This window comes from Protopterus annectens, chromosome 5.part1 (assembly GCF_019279795.1).
Source record: "Protopterus annectens isolate FY-2018-M chromosome 5.part1, PAN1.0, whole genome shotgun sequence".
NCBI classification, from domain to species: Eukaryota; Metazoa; Chordata; order Ceratodontiformes; family Protopteridae; genus Protopterus; species Protopterus annectens.
The window spans coordinates 612,843,512-612,856,521 of record NC_056736.1 but is presented as its reverse complement, the minus strand read 5'-3'; the positions used below and the strand labels follow the sequence as shown (position 1 = coordinate 612,856,521).

Below are 13,010 nucleotides of genomic sequence, written 5' to 3'. Positions count from 1 at the left end.
TTCCTTAGATAGGAAATAAAGGTAATTGAATCGGGAACAATCTTGAACTTTGAAGAAGTACCAGTATTGTAAAAAGACAAAAGCGCTTGTTCACAGTTCAGCTTTGTTTGGAGAAGCATTTTTTTTCTTTTTCAATAAAGTGGATTTATTTTAGATTTGAACTTGGATTTGGGTCTGTCCCCCCTGTTCTTTTATTGGAAGCAACATTTTGTCGTTTTGTGGAGTGCTGTTAGTGTCTGTGGAATTTTATTGGTTTACTGTAAATTCCTAAAAGTCGTTCCTAACTCATTCCCAGGATCATGTTTTTCCTGGGATGCAAGCTCCAGACTGTTCCAAAGCTGTCATTCCTGCCTCCTTCCAAGGCTTTAACACTGATGGCTTTCTTTCAGTCCCTTTTTCATCTGGCTTCAGTTAAACCAGGTAGTTTCTAATGGCTCTGAGTTTCATGGCTTCCACCATTCTTATGCTCCCTCTAGCCAAATTCCACATGAGAAAGCTTCATTTTATTTTATTTATTTTGGAGAAAACTCCTGAATGCCAACGGACAGATCGGATGGAAGATTATTCCATATTTTACCTACTTCATAGTTCATAGTTCATTGGTTTCTAAAGTTAGTTTGGCTTCACCATTCTCATCCTTGGGATTTTTTAGTTCCTCTACATCCATGCCTCAAGTTGGAAATTCAGTAGGACTTCCCTTTGAACCTTCAAACCCCTCTCAGGAACTTTTCACAGTTGCCTAAGACATGGAATAGGGTCCTCCTTCGGTCCTCAGGAACTGCAAGGCCTTTGGTTTCTTTGACAAAAGAAAGACCACATCAGTGTCAAAGTAATGAGAGCTCTTCCGGCTTTTCATTCTCTCTCTCCCTTCCAGGACTCCTCAAAGTTCTCACAGAGAATACCACAGTGATGTGGTATGTCAACAAGCAAGGTGGGGGCAATTTCTTTCTGGCTATCAAGTATCTGCTGACCCTTCAGGCAGTTTACATTCCCTTATATCAGAACATAGTGGCAGATTCTTTGAACAGGTCAATAACACAATCCAGCTCATGGATGCTTTTCAGAGATGTGTTTCTGGACTTTGTCCACCAGTGGGTTACTCCTCAAATAGATCTCTTTATAGACAACTTCCTCTACTTTGTGCCAGAGGTCCTATGCTGTCTGGCCTGGAAGGTGGACACCCTGTCTTTTTCTTGTAAGGGGATGTTTCTTGATGCAGCCCCCTCCCCCTCTCATTCCAAAAGTGTTTTTCAAGATAAAACAGGATGCTCTGCTTCCAAAATCTTCCTGGTGACTCCCTTTTGGCCTAGGCAGTATTGATTCCCTCTTCTGCTTCAGCCATGGGCAGTCATTACAAGTTACTTCATAGGGTGGACCTACTCACGCAAGACAAGGGATCTCTCATACATCCCCACCTGTCCACTCCTCAACTGACATTGTGGGTGATAGGGTTTTGATCTCCTACAGACAGCATTTTTCTGCTAGGAAATCTTACTTGTCCAAATGGAAGAGGTTTATTGTTTGGTGTCTTTCCCGTACCCTGGAGCCACTTGCTGTGGATGTTACTTTGGTTCTCTCTTATCTGTGTGAATTTCTCAGTGCTGGATGGACCTGTTCTTCTGTTAAGGTCCACCTATTGGCTGTCTCTGCTTGTCTGCCTTTGACTCCCCCTTTAGCTTCTAGATTTGAAGCCAAACAGTTCCTTAAAGGTGTACTTCACATTAGGCCTCCCAGGAAGCCTGTTCTTCCTTCCTGGAACCTTAATTTTGTTTTTGAAAAATTGACTGACCATTTTTGAGCCTGCTGCATCAGCTTCCTTACAGCGTTGTTCTTTAAAGACTGTTCTTCTTTTGACCCTTATTCTACCAGACAGGTGTCTGAGCTGAAAGGCCTTATGGCTGTTCCTCCTGTTTTAGTTTTCTGTAAAGTCAGGGTGTCCTTTCGTACTAATCCTTCTTTTATGCCCAAGTTGGTTAATGTGTTTTCTCTTAATCAATCCATTCATTATTTGCCCATTTTTCCCCTTTTCCACAGTCTGTTCGTGAGAAAGTTTTACACATCTTAGATTTGCATAGACAACTCGGATGTTATTTGGTTAAGACTAAAGCTTTTTATAAATCTGAACAGTTTTTAGTTTCTTTTCATCCTAAGTCTTTAGGTTTGGCTGTTTTCAAGCAAACCATTTCTTCTTGGATATCTAAAGCCATTATGTTTGCTATACTTTTCATGGGAAGAGCCTTCCTTCTTCTGTTAAGGCTCCTTCTACTAGGTCTTTGGCTTATTCTGGTGCTTTTTTCAAGGGTTCAGATACTAATTCTGTTCTTGATGCAGCTGCCTGGACTTCTAATCATACCTTTACCAGGCACTATAAGTTGGATGCAGTTTCTAAGGCCCGAGCTGGCTTTGCCAGGTCCATTCTGCATGGTTTCCTAGAAGGCTCTGCTGGCCCTTACTCCTCCTAACCTTCTTCCTAAGCTATTGTACTCTCCCTATTGTAAAGAGTACTGCAACAGTGATATGGAAGAACATAGTACAGCTGTGTAAAATCTGACCATAACAGTAGATGGCCTTCTCTTCACTGTTGCAGTATTCGTTCTGTCCCTCCTCCCCCTGGTCCTTTTTCCTGTTGGATGTGCTTCTTCCTACTAGTATCCTTGATTGTAGTTCCTACTGAGGCTTTTCATTTCTGAGGATGGTATGTCCGGACGTCACCTTTATGCCCTACGCAGTAAGCAGGAAACGTGTGTGATTTACAACCTAAAGGCACTGTTATGGTAGCTGGATTTAAGGCTGCCCTTGGCAGGGGATTCCTATTGTAAAGAATATTATAACAGTGAAGAGAAGGATACCCGCTGTTGTGGTAAGATTTTACATAACTCTACTTTCTCCCATCACAGTAGTTTTATATGCAGGCTTGATTTTACTACATACACAAACTTGCACATTGATGACCAGGCTGTTCTATGTCTTCTAGATTTGCCATGTTCTGTCCAGTGTGTGCAAGAAAGAAAGCTTGTTGCTCCCTCAAGAGCTTGCTCGCAGGATTGCAGAAAAATCAGCCCGGAATCTTCGAAAAGCATTGCTCATGTGTGAAGCCTGCAGAGTCCAACAGTAAGTGTGCAGAGAGAGAGAGACCGTATTTAGTAATGTTGTCCAAACAAGGTTTGAACACGCAAAATTTGAAAATGGGTTCTGCAGTGACACTGGCTTGAATAAAGTTTATATTAACGAATACTATGAACAAATTTATACTTCCTAATTTGCAAACCTTGAGAATATTCTTAGATTTTGTTTGTGCACACTGGATAGATGCAGTTCCCATCCATAATGTTCTTACTATTTACATTTCCTATTCATTCATGTCTAATACTCCTATTCTTCCTGTTCATGCTTACAGGGGTAGGCTTTCCTTGCAGTTAACAGTCCATCACATAACAGTTACATGTACAGACACACACTGCATGTATACCTTTGTGTCAGTTTGGAATATTGTCAGTTCACCTACTGCATGCCGTTGGGATGTAGAAAGAAATCTACTGAAAGCTGACATGGATACAAGGAAGACTTGAGTCTCAGTACCGAGTGAACCCCAGCTGGGAACCACACTGGAGAACCAAGCGGTGTGAGACATCATTGCCAACTTACCACATTACTGTGATACCCTCTTCCATACTGACTTTGATGAAACAGTGTAATTTAGAAAAAGAGCAGTAATCATAAGCCATGTTCTACTTTTACATAGGCCGTTCTTACACCATTCCAGTTTCTCCACTATATGTACATGTTAGTGATTAGACAGTTGTGATAAAGCATAGATGTCCTTGCATCTGGTGAGAGCCCGGAGGACCATCCGGTATCTTTCTCGGATTCCTGTGCCACTACCGCTTCTGAGGCCAGCATGCATCCGACTCCATGCACGTCCATGGAGGTATTGCAGATGTCTGCTTCGGATGTACAGTGGGAACCGCTGCTGGTTATTACTGAAGGGTCTAGGGGTGTTGCTCAGATTTTAGTAAGGGAGGAGTATCTTCAGGGTTCAGAGCCTCCTAAATTTGTCAAGGCTGACGTCCCACTTTAAAAGAAGCAAAAAGCTAACCCATTTTGCCTGCTCTGAAAGATACTCAGTGTGAATGGCAAAACTTCACTCAAGTTCTGTTTAATGCCATTATGGCTCTTAAGCCTCCACAGGGAGTTTCTTTTTCTGTTCCTCCTTGATCTTCTACCCCTCTGAAGAGGCCCAGGGAGCAGGATTCTTCTGATGGGGATGCTGCTGATTCTGATGAAGAATCCCTTGCATTCCTCTCACAGTCCTTCGCCACTTGACTGTGGTTCTAAGGAAGAAGAGTCTGTCAGTCCTGACTCTCATTCTGAGGAGATTTTGTTTGGTGTCACTATTTCAGAATAATGGAATTTTTCAGTGGGGCTCTGCTCAGATGTCTGATGTTCAGAAGAGGTACTATGATGAGCTTTTACAGATGGAGTCTCCTAGGCCTTGTGCTGTTCCTCCTGTCCTTGCTGTCTTGTTGGATGCTTTTTCCACTGATGCGCAGGCTCCTGATTCCAAATCCCCTGCTCCCAAAAAACCTGATAGGTTTTATAAAGTGCCTGATGACTATATGTTTCTTTGTAAGTCTTCCTCTTTTGACCCTTCTGTGGTGTTAGTGGCTTTGATAAGCATTAGACACACATGAGTAGGTAAGTTGTGGCTCTTCTCGCTTAAGCTTGAAAACTATTTTACCTCTCCCTGACCCTGAGGGAAGGTCTCTACTCTTACTCTTTTTAGGGACATCCTTCCAAGTAGCTCTCCATTCCATTAAATGCAGCTGATGCTACATCTAGGGTTGCTGCTTTTGGATCTGTTTTGGGGAGGTATTCCTGGCTCGGACCTCAGCCTTTGCCTGATGATATCAAGGCTAAACTGATGGATGCTCCTCTAGATAAGTAGCATTTCTTTGGTGCTGCTGCTGCAGAATTACATCTATGCAAGAAAAGGGAAAGGCCTTACAGGAGTTGAATCATATTTTTGTTTCCGCTATACCCGTTTCAGAGGAATTATCCTAACAAGCCTGTTTTTGTGCACAGACAGTCTTACTCTCCCTCAAAGGTAAAAAGGGTGGTAGAAGGGCTCCCCTGCTAACGCTACCTAGACTTCTACTCAGAAGCCTCCTTTTCCTGACAATTTACTGCCTGACTATCCTTGCCATGTTCTTCTCGGTCACATTCCTTTTTCTCTATTTCTTTCTCTGTCCCTTCATTTTTGGTTAAAAATCACCCAGGTCTCCTGGGTTCTTTCCATTATTTGCTAGGGTTATTACATGGTGTGGAAATCTTTATCCCCCTTTTGGGCACTCCTCAGGACCAACTACCCTTTTTCCCCTGAGACGCTTCAGGGCCTGTTGGCACAAGGAACAATTCAAGAAGTTCCAACTCCTCATAGGGGGAAGGGGATTTATTCCAGAATGTTTTTGGTCCCCAGGAAATGGGGCACATGGAGACAGATTCTGGATCTTTCTCACCTAAACACCTTTTTGAAGGTCCTTTCCTTTTGGATTCTGTCCCTTCAAACCTTGTTTCCTCTACTACTTCCACAGGCCTTTCTAGTTTCTGTAGATCTCAAGGATGCTTATCTACACATTCCTGTCCTTCCCCTTTGCAGGAAGTTTTTATATTCCTCTGTTGCTTTGTAGCACTTTCAGTTCTCCGCTTTGCCCTTTGGCCTCTCTACTGCCCCAAGGGTCTTCACCAGATGCCTCACTCCTGTGCTTGCATTCTGTAGGCTAAGGGGGATACATGTCATTCCTTACCTGGGCAACAGAGTTATCAAGCCTGCTCTCCAGAGATTTTACTTCAGCACCTGCACTTTGCTATTTCTCTCTTGCAAAGCCTGGGGTTTACTGTAAACTTCCAAAAATCATTCCTGACTCCTTCTCAGGATTATGTTTTTCTAGGGTGCAGGCTCCAGGCTGTTCCAATGCTGGCATCCCTGCCTCCTCCCAAGGCTTTCACTCTAACTGCTTTCTTTCAATCCCTTCTTCCTCTGTCCTCAATTACAGCCAGGGAGTTTCTGAGGGTGTGGGTTACTTGGCTTCCACCATTCCTATGCTTCCTCTAGCCAAGCTCCACTTGAGAAAGCTCCACTAGTTTCTAAATTAAATTTGGCTTCAGCATTCTCATCCATCAACCCAGGGCTTCCTTTTCAACCTCCAGTCCCCTCTTAGGAACTTTTCACACACGCCTTGGATGTGGAATGGGAGGCCTCCTTTGGTCTTCTAAAGGTGCAAGGCCTTTGGTCTCTTCAACAAAAGAAAGACCACATCAGTGTCAAACAGATGAGATTTTCTGCTAGCTCTTCAGGCTTTTCACTCTCTTTTCCTTCCAGGGTTCCTCAAGATTCTCACAGACAACATTGCTGTGATGTGGTATGTTACCAAGCAAGTGGGGACAAGGTCGTATCTCCTATGCACATTTGCCCTTCAGGTTTGGGAGCTAGCTATCCAGTATTTGGTGACCCTTGAGGCAGTTTACATTCTTTCAGATCAAAACATAGTGGCAGATTGCAGGTCCATAACACAATCCCACAAGCCGATGCTTCACAGGGATGGGTTTCTGGACATTGTCCGCCAGTGTGGTGCTCATCTAGTAGATCTGTTTGCCTCTCCTCTGAACAGATAACTTCTATTTTGTGCTAGAGTCCCATGCTTGTTGTCCCTTGCTATGGCTCATGAATCTATTAATAAACAGCATATATATTTGATATATTTTATATTTTTATAGTATACATTTATACATAAGCACATGTTTTTTTAAATAGTGAAACATATAGTTTGAGATGTTTTTAAGCTGCATGAGGTTGAAGTATCTATTATAAATTAAATATTTGTTTTTAATATAAAGAATCACAGAGGTTTTGAACATGAATTTCAGCCAGCAATTTTTTAGTTAATTTTTTAATCAGTTAACCACTGATGTCATCAAGTAAGGAACAATAATGATTGGTTGTTGAAGTAACAGCAAAGGTATTTAAATGTAGAAATGGCTTAGCTTTTTAACAGTCTGATGAAGCATTCAAGAGAATGTGAAAGCGCTTACTGGATGTTTTATTGTTTTTGTTCTTTAGTTCAGTGTGTTTAATAAAAGGTCAAGCTTCTTATTGTCATGTTGTGCCTCAAGAAAAGGTTATTTGAATTTTGGAACTACATTTTGCTCAAGGCACTTTACCCTTTGCGGTTGATTCGTTTTGCTTAACTCCGTTTTTATCATTGAAGCAAGGGACATGACGGCAGTGACCAGTGAAAAGGACATTGTGAATTCAGATTTTTCTTTTAATGACACTGACTGATACCAATGAAACTTTGTTTAAGAAACTAATATTAGCTGACAGTAATCCTTTACTGAAATTATCAAGAATTGATTTAACAAGTAATGAGAGGGGAACCAGCGATATTGACAGAAATATTAATGTTATACAACTAATGAGGAAAATAGAACAAACTCTAGAGATACTGAAATATGCACAATGGCAACTTAGGCATATGGAAGCCTGCATTAATTTTAAAGTAGTTCCACGTGGTTTACGTATATTTAAGATGCCGAATTTTGGCAACACTTACCCTGAACTACTTAGTAAATGGAAACAACTCAATCTTGAGACCAGCTGTGGCTATATGAAATTACTAGTAGGGCAATACATGTCAATAGAAAAAGACTTAATGTTTGAACTTACTAGATTACGTGAAGAATTGGCTGGTTTTATGACACAGGGAGAGATGAGTGATTTTTTTGGCAAGCGCTAGTGCTAATGTCTCATTACTTGAGAATAAATTGATGCAGGGAAAGAAAAAGAAACTTGAAAAGGACTTCCTCAATTTCCAGAGGGGGAATGTGTTTGCTTGGCCTCCCGAACCAATGAGAGGGAGAGGCAATAATCAGCAACAGACAGCCCACCAATCTGCAGATGGAATAAGAGACGCATCAATTCCGATAGCTCAACCAATTAGGGAGCCTGATGTGTCGAACAAGGGAGTAGAGCCGCCCACCAGGAAGGAAGTGATGATGAACAATAATACCACATGTAACAACGATGCGATGGATATCAATAGAGAACTGCCAGCTTTAGCGGGAACGAGTAATGTAAGAATTCTGAATCAAGATGTACGCAGGAAAGAAACAAATGTTGTTAGTGCATCTCCTACTACTTCTACAGAGGGTTTTTTTTCCCCCTAACCCATATGGCTGAACACGAAAACGCCATGGTCACTGTTACAGGGATCCAAGAAATGCAAATTTCCCGAAGAGAGATTGGAGTTTCAGAAAAAAGTGCTGAAACCTGTAAGTCAGACTTAGTTATTAACATTTCTAGTTATTTAACATCGTTAGAAAGAAGCCTTTTAAATAGAGGCTTATCTTTTATTCCAGCGAAAGATGTTGACTTTACTGATATGCTAATTGATTTAAAAATGTTTACTAGAAATATAAATCTTAAAATGTTATATGGAGACAACATATGTGAGAATGTTAACAGAATTTTCAAGAAGCCATCAACTTATTTCTCAGATGCACCCTTTAGTAGAGTCGTTTGTAAAAGCATGTGAGGGAGACCTATTGAAGTTATATGATAATAATGAAGCTAAAGTCAAACATGATTTTTATAATCTAAATAGCGATGAACAAGCCTTGTAGAACTTACAGGAAAACAAGGGGATTGTAATTAGAAATGCAGATAAAGGGGGTGCAGTAGTAGTATTAGATACTGAGATGTATAAATCCAAGATTCAGACTCTTTTGAATGATAGTGAGACATACACGAATATTGATGGTGTGAAGCTTAACAAAGTTATTAATGGAATACATGATGAACTCTATGACTTATGTGCAGTGATAGATTCAGATCTTTATAAATATTTTTTAATAGAGAAACCAACTATACGGACTTTTAGGGGATTACCTAAAGTCCATAAGAACATTGAAAGTCCACCCTTGAGACCTATAGTTTCGAGTAAGGGATGGTTAACAGAAACAATATCTATATATCTGGAGAAACAACTAAGAAGCATAGTGGAACAAACTCCTACAGTAGTAAGGGACACACAACAATTTCTGGAAAGCCTCACAGACTATATACCTAGTGATATAGAGACAGAATACATGTTGACTTTGGATGCAACATCATTATTTACATATATTCCTAGTGATACAGGGGTGGACTACATGAGGCTGTTCTTGACTGAGAAAGATATGCCAAGAGAACGAATAATAAGATGTGCTTTACTAATGGATTTGGTTTTAAAAAATAATGTGTTTGCGTATGAAAACCAATATTTTATCCAACAGAAAGGAGTGGCAATGGGCACTCCTTGTGCGAATTTATACGCAAACATAGATGTTATGTGATCCTATCTCGCCTACATTCTGTACTGATGGGCTCGGAGCCGATCCTCTGCTCCGACTCGGCACGCTATGCTATAGAGCGAAGCCTCTTATTGGCTGAGCTATTCTCTATCCCAGGATGCACCACCACTACTTCCCCAGATCTCGTTTGCCGCTTACAAGCTAGGACGTGGTCTCGAACTTGGCTGAGCTAAGTGCTTTTTTTCTGAAAGTTTTTCTGTCAGGAAATTCTTTAATCTTTACCCAAAAGCTGTTTTAACAGCTATTGCTGTGTATAAGTGTGTTTTTGTTAAAGTTTTGTGGTAATTTTGTGTGACTGAACAGGGAAAGGTTTCCGTTTAAGTTAGAGGGGCCTTCTCCTAGTTCTTTAGTGAGTCTTATCGTATTTTGGAGGTCAAGTACCTGTTTGAGTTAGAGGGTTCTTGGCCCTCCTTTTTAGTGTATTATAGTTATATTTGTTAAACTTTCTTTGGCTTTCGCCTCTTGTAAAAAAAAAAAAAAAAAAAAAAAAAAAAGAGAGAGAAAAGGTTTTTTTTTTTTTTTATTGTGGTGAAAATCTTTTACTGAGTGACATACATTGTGTTTTTCTCTGATAGTGAGTAGTCTACAGGCAATATGTCTAAGGAGCATAGACCCTCAGGATTTAAGAAGTGCACGAGATGCAACTATAAAATGTCCATCACCGATGATCACTCCTTGTGCGTGTACTGCTTAGGCGCCAAACACCTGCAGGAGTCTTGCAGCGTGTGTCACGCTTTTTCCTCTAGGGTCCTCCAAGAGAGGAAGAATAAATTGATCTTGAAAGGGCTTATCAAACCCTCCTTCGAGGAGGCCTTATCTTCCTCTTCCTCTCCAGCTAAGAAAAAGAAATCGTCGGCTCTGACCAGCCCGTCGGAACCGACCACTAAGAAATCTAGGCAGGCTTCTCCATCGGCTCCACGGACTTCAGAGCCGAGGGCGGAATGGTCTGCCTCGATGCCTCCAGTCTCGACTCCTCTGGTTTCGGAGCCGATGGCTGGGGCTTCGAGAGGCGGGTCACCTTCATCGGCTCCACTGATTTTGGAGCCGATGAGGGTTGCCGGCTCAGACTCTTCCCCTTCGGCGCCGAAGCCCTCCTCGGCACCGAGGGAAATTGTTATGGAATCTCCCTCGGCACCGATACTGGTAGAGTCTATTCGGAGCCGGTCCACCAGTCCTTCGGAGCCGATGGAGAAGTCTGTTCGGACCCGGTCGGTCTCCTCCCGATCTTCCAAGATGTCGGATTCGGACATCGACAGGGTGCTCCTAAGACTTTTTCAGTCTCCTGTATTCCAGAAATTAGTTTCGGCTCCAGCCCATTCGGCTTCGGAGCTGATGGCCCACCCGGTAGTTCTGATTCCTCCTCCAACAGCCTCGGCACCGTTGGAGCCAGTGCTGGTGGAGCCGATGGAGGTCTTCGGGTCGGCTCCGACCCTTACTCCCACCCTGGCTCTCGAGTCGGAGTTCGCACACGGACTTCTCGGTCGGCCCGGGGATGCCGGGACCGATGTTTTCGGTTCCGAGCCTTCCTCTCGGTGCGCGCTTGGGGTACCGTCTACTGTTGTGGCCACGGGGTCGGACCTTCCCAGGACTCTGGTGGTCCGCCTTCAGGGCCATGAGGAGTGCCTTGGCCAAATCTTCTTTGGCTACCTCCACGGTCTCACCGCACCTTCCCTACACACGGAGACTGGGTCTTTGGTAGTCCCCTGTCACTAGACAGCGGAGCCCCGGGGCCTGAGGTCACCCCAGTGGGGTTTCCTCTTGGAGGTCCCTCTGAAGCTTCTTCGGAGGAACCCCACGGAAAAGACTGTGCAAGAGGAAGCACGCCGACTCCCGATGAGTCTCTCACGTCGGACACCGGTCTTGATGATGCGGAGGTGTCCCCTAAGTCGCCCTCAGATGATGTCTCCTTTGCAGACATCTTGGAAGCCCTCAAACAACGAGGCGGCTGGCATTCCAAACCTTCCGCTGGCGAGTCGGTGTTCATCAAGGCCTTCGGGCTCAGCCCTCCGCCTCCTGGTGTCTCCGCCTTGACGAGCTCCTAGATTTGATCTGTCAAGGGCGTGGGAGCATCCAGACTCTGTGGAACCGGTGCCTGCTCGCCCAAATAAATTCTTATCAGCACCCCCAGAGAAGGAGTTTCTGACCAAAGGTGTGGCTGTAGATGCCCTGGTGGTGGCCTCTGCTACCCAACAAGATGTAGCAGAGGCTTGACGTCTCATCCATCCTCCTAATAAGGAGTCTAGGAGCATGGACCGCACGGAAGAAGCACACCCTCAGTTCAGCGGCCTTTACCTTAAGGTCCCTGAACTATTTAACGCACTTCACTAGATTTCAGAGGGATCTGATCAAGGAGCTTTCAGATACCCTCTTGGGTAACTCTACCTGAGCAGCTGGCCCAGACGGTTGGCTCTCAGTTGGCTACGCTGTCATCGATATCAAACTCGTCCATGAGGCTCATTTCATATGCAGCCGAGGGGGCGAGTAGAGCGGCAGTGCGTGGGTGTTGCTCACGGAGACAAGCCTGGCTCCGCCTGTGTCATTTTGGGAAGCCTTTAAGTCTTCCTTTGCCGACGCTCCTTTGATGGGTCCTCTTTGTTGGACCCAAGGTAAAGGACACATTGACCCGCTGTGAGCAAGAAGGTAAGACTTTAACTACCATCAGGAGGCACGATTTTCCACTCCCTTTCGGCCTTACCCCAAGGCTAAAAGAGGAGGGAAAATGTGGTTCCGTAAATCCCAGAAGTCTTATCCCTCCCAGCAGGATGATCCCCCTTCTAGAGGCAGAGGAGGGGGAAATTTTTCTGGAAGACGCCGTCCCAGAGGCGGCAGAGGCCCCCGCAACACTGGAGACCGCGAGTCCTTTTGTGGCTCTTCAGCCTTCCACAATCCCTGAAGGATTGCCCGACTGTGCAGCTCCGGAGCCAGTCGGGGGTCGATTTTCGAGGCACCTAAAAGCCTGGGAGAAGTATCACTCGGTACAGATGGGTGCTTCGAATCATCGCCGGAGGTTACGCCATCCCCTTTTCACACCCTCCACCGCCGTCCAAGAAAATCCCGGACCCGCCACCCAGTCAACGGGAAATCGCAGCCTTAGAAATCTCAAAGCTGCTTCAAAAAGGAGTCATCCAACCGGTCCCCGCAGACCAGATCGGATTAGGGACTTACTCAAGATTCTTTTTGGTGCCCAAAAAGACCGGGGACTTGAGGCCCATTTTGGATCTCAGCATCCTAAATCGATCAGTCAAAAGTCCAAGTTCCGAATGGTCACCTTACAATCCATTCTCCCACTGCTGGAGAAAGGTGTTTGGATGTGCTCCATAGATCTCAAGGATGCCTATTATCACATCCTGATAGATCAGGCGGCCCAGGAGACATTTGCGCTTCAGCCTGGGAGACAGTCATTTTCAGTTCTGCACTGCCCTTTGGTCTCACCACAGCCCCAGGGTGTTCACCAAATGTTTGGTGGTCGTGACTGCTCACCTGAGGAGTTTAGGATTCCAGGTGTTTCCATTATCTGGACTGACTGGCTCCTAACTGCCCTCCAGGCGCCTACTATTGCAGAACCTACAAGCCACCATATCACTAGGCACTTCCCTTGGAAT

General features: G+C 44.1%; 1 protein-coding gene across 2 annotated transcripts in view; it reads left to right on the top strand.

Moving 5' to 3' along the window:
• The window catches only part of RFC3 (replication factor C subunit 3), a 520,251-nt gene that overhangs the window by 215,396 nt on the left and 291,845 nt on the right, over positions 1-13,010 (top strand). For both annotated transcript variants that reach the window (XM_044073227.1, XM_044073225.1), the window contains one exon: positions 2,975-3,111. In XM_044073227.1, the coding sequence (XP_043929162.1) occupies positions 2,975-3,111 (137 nt within the window). The remainder of the gene's footprint in view (positions 1-2,974; positions 3,112-13,010) is intronic.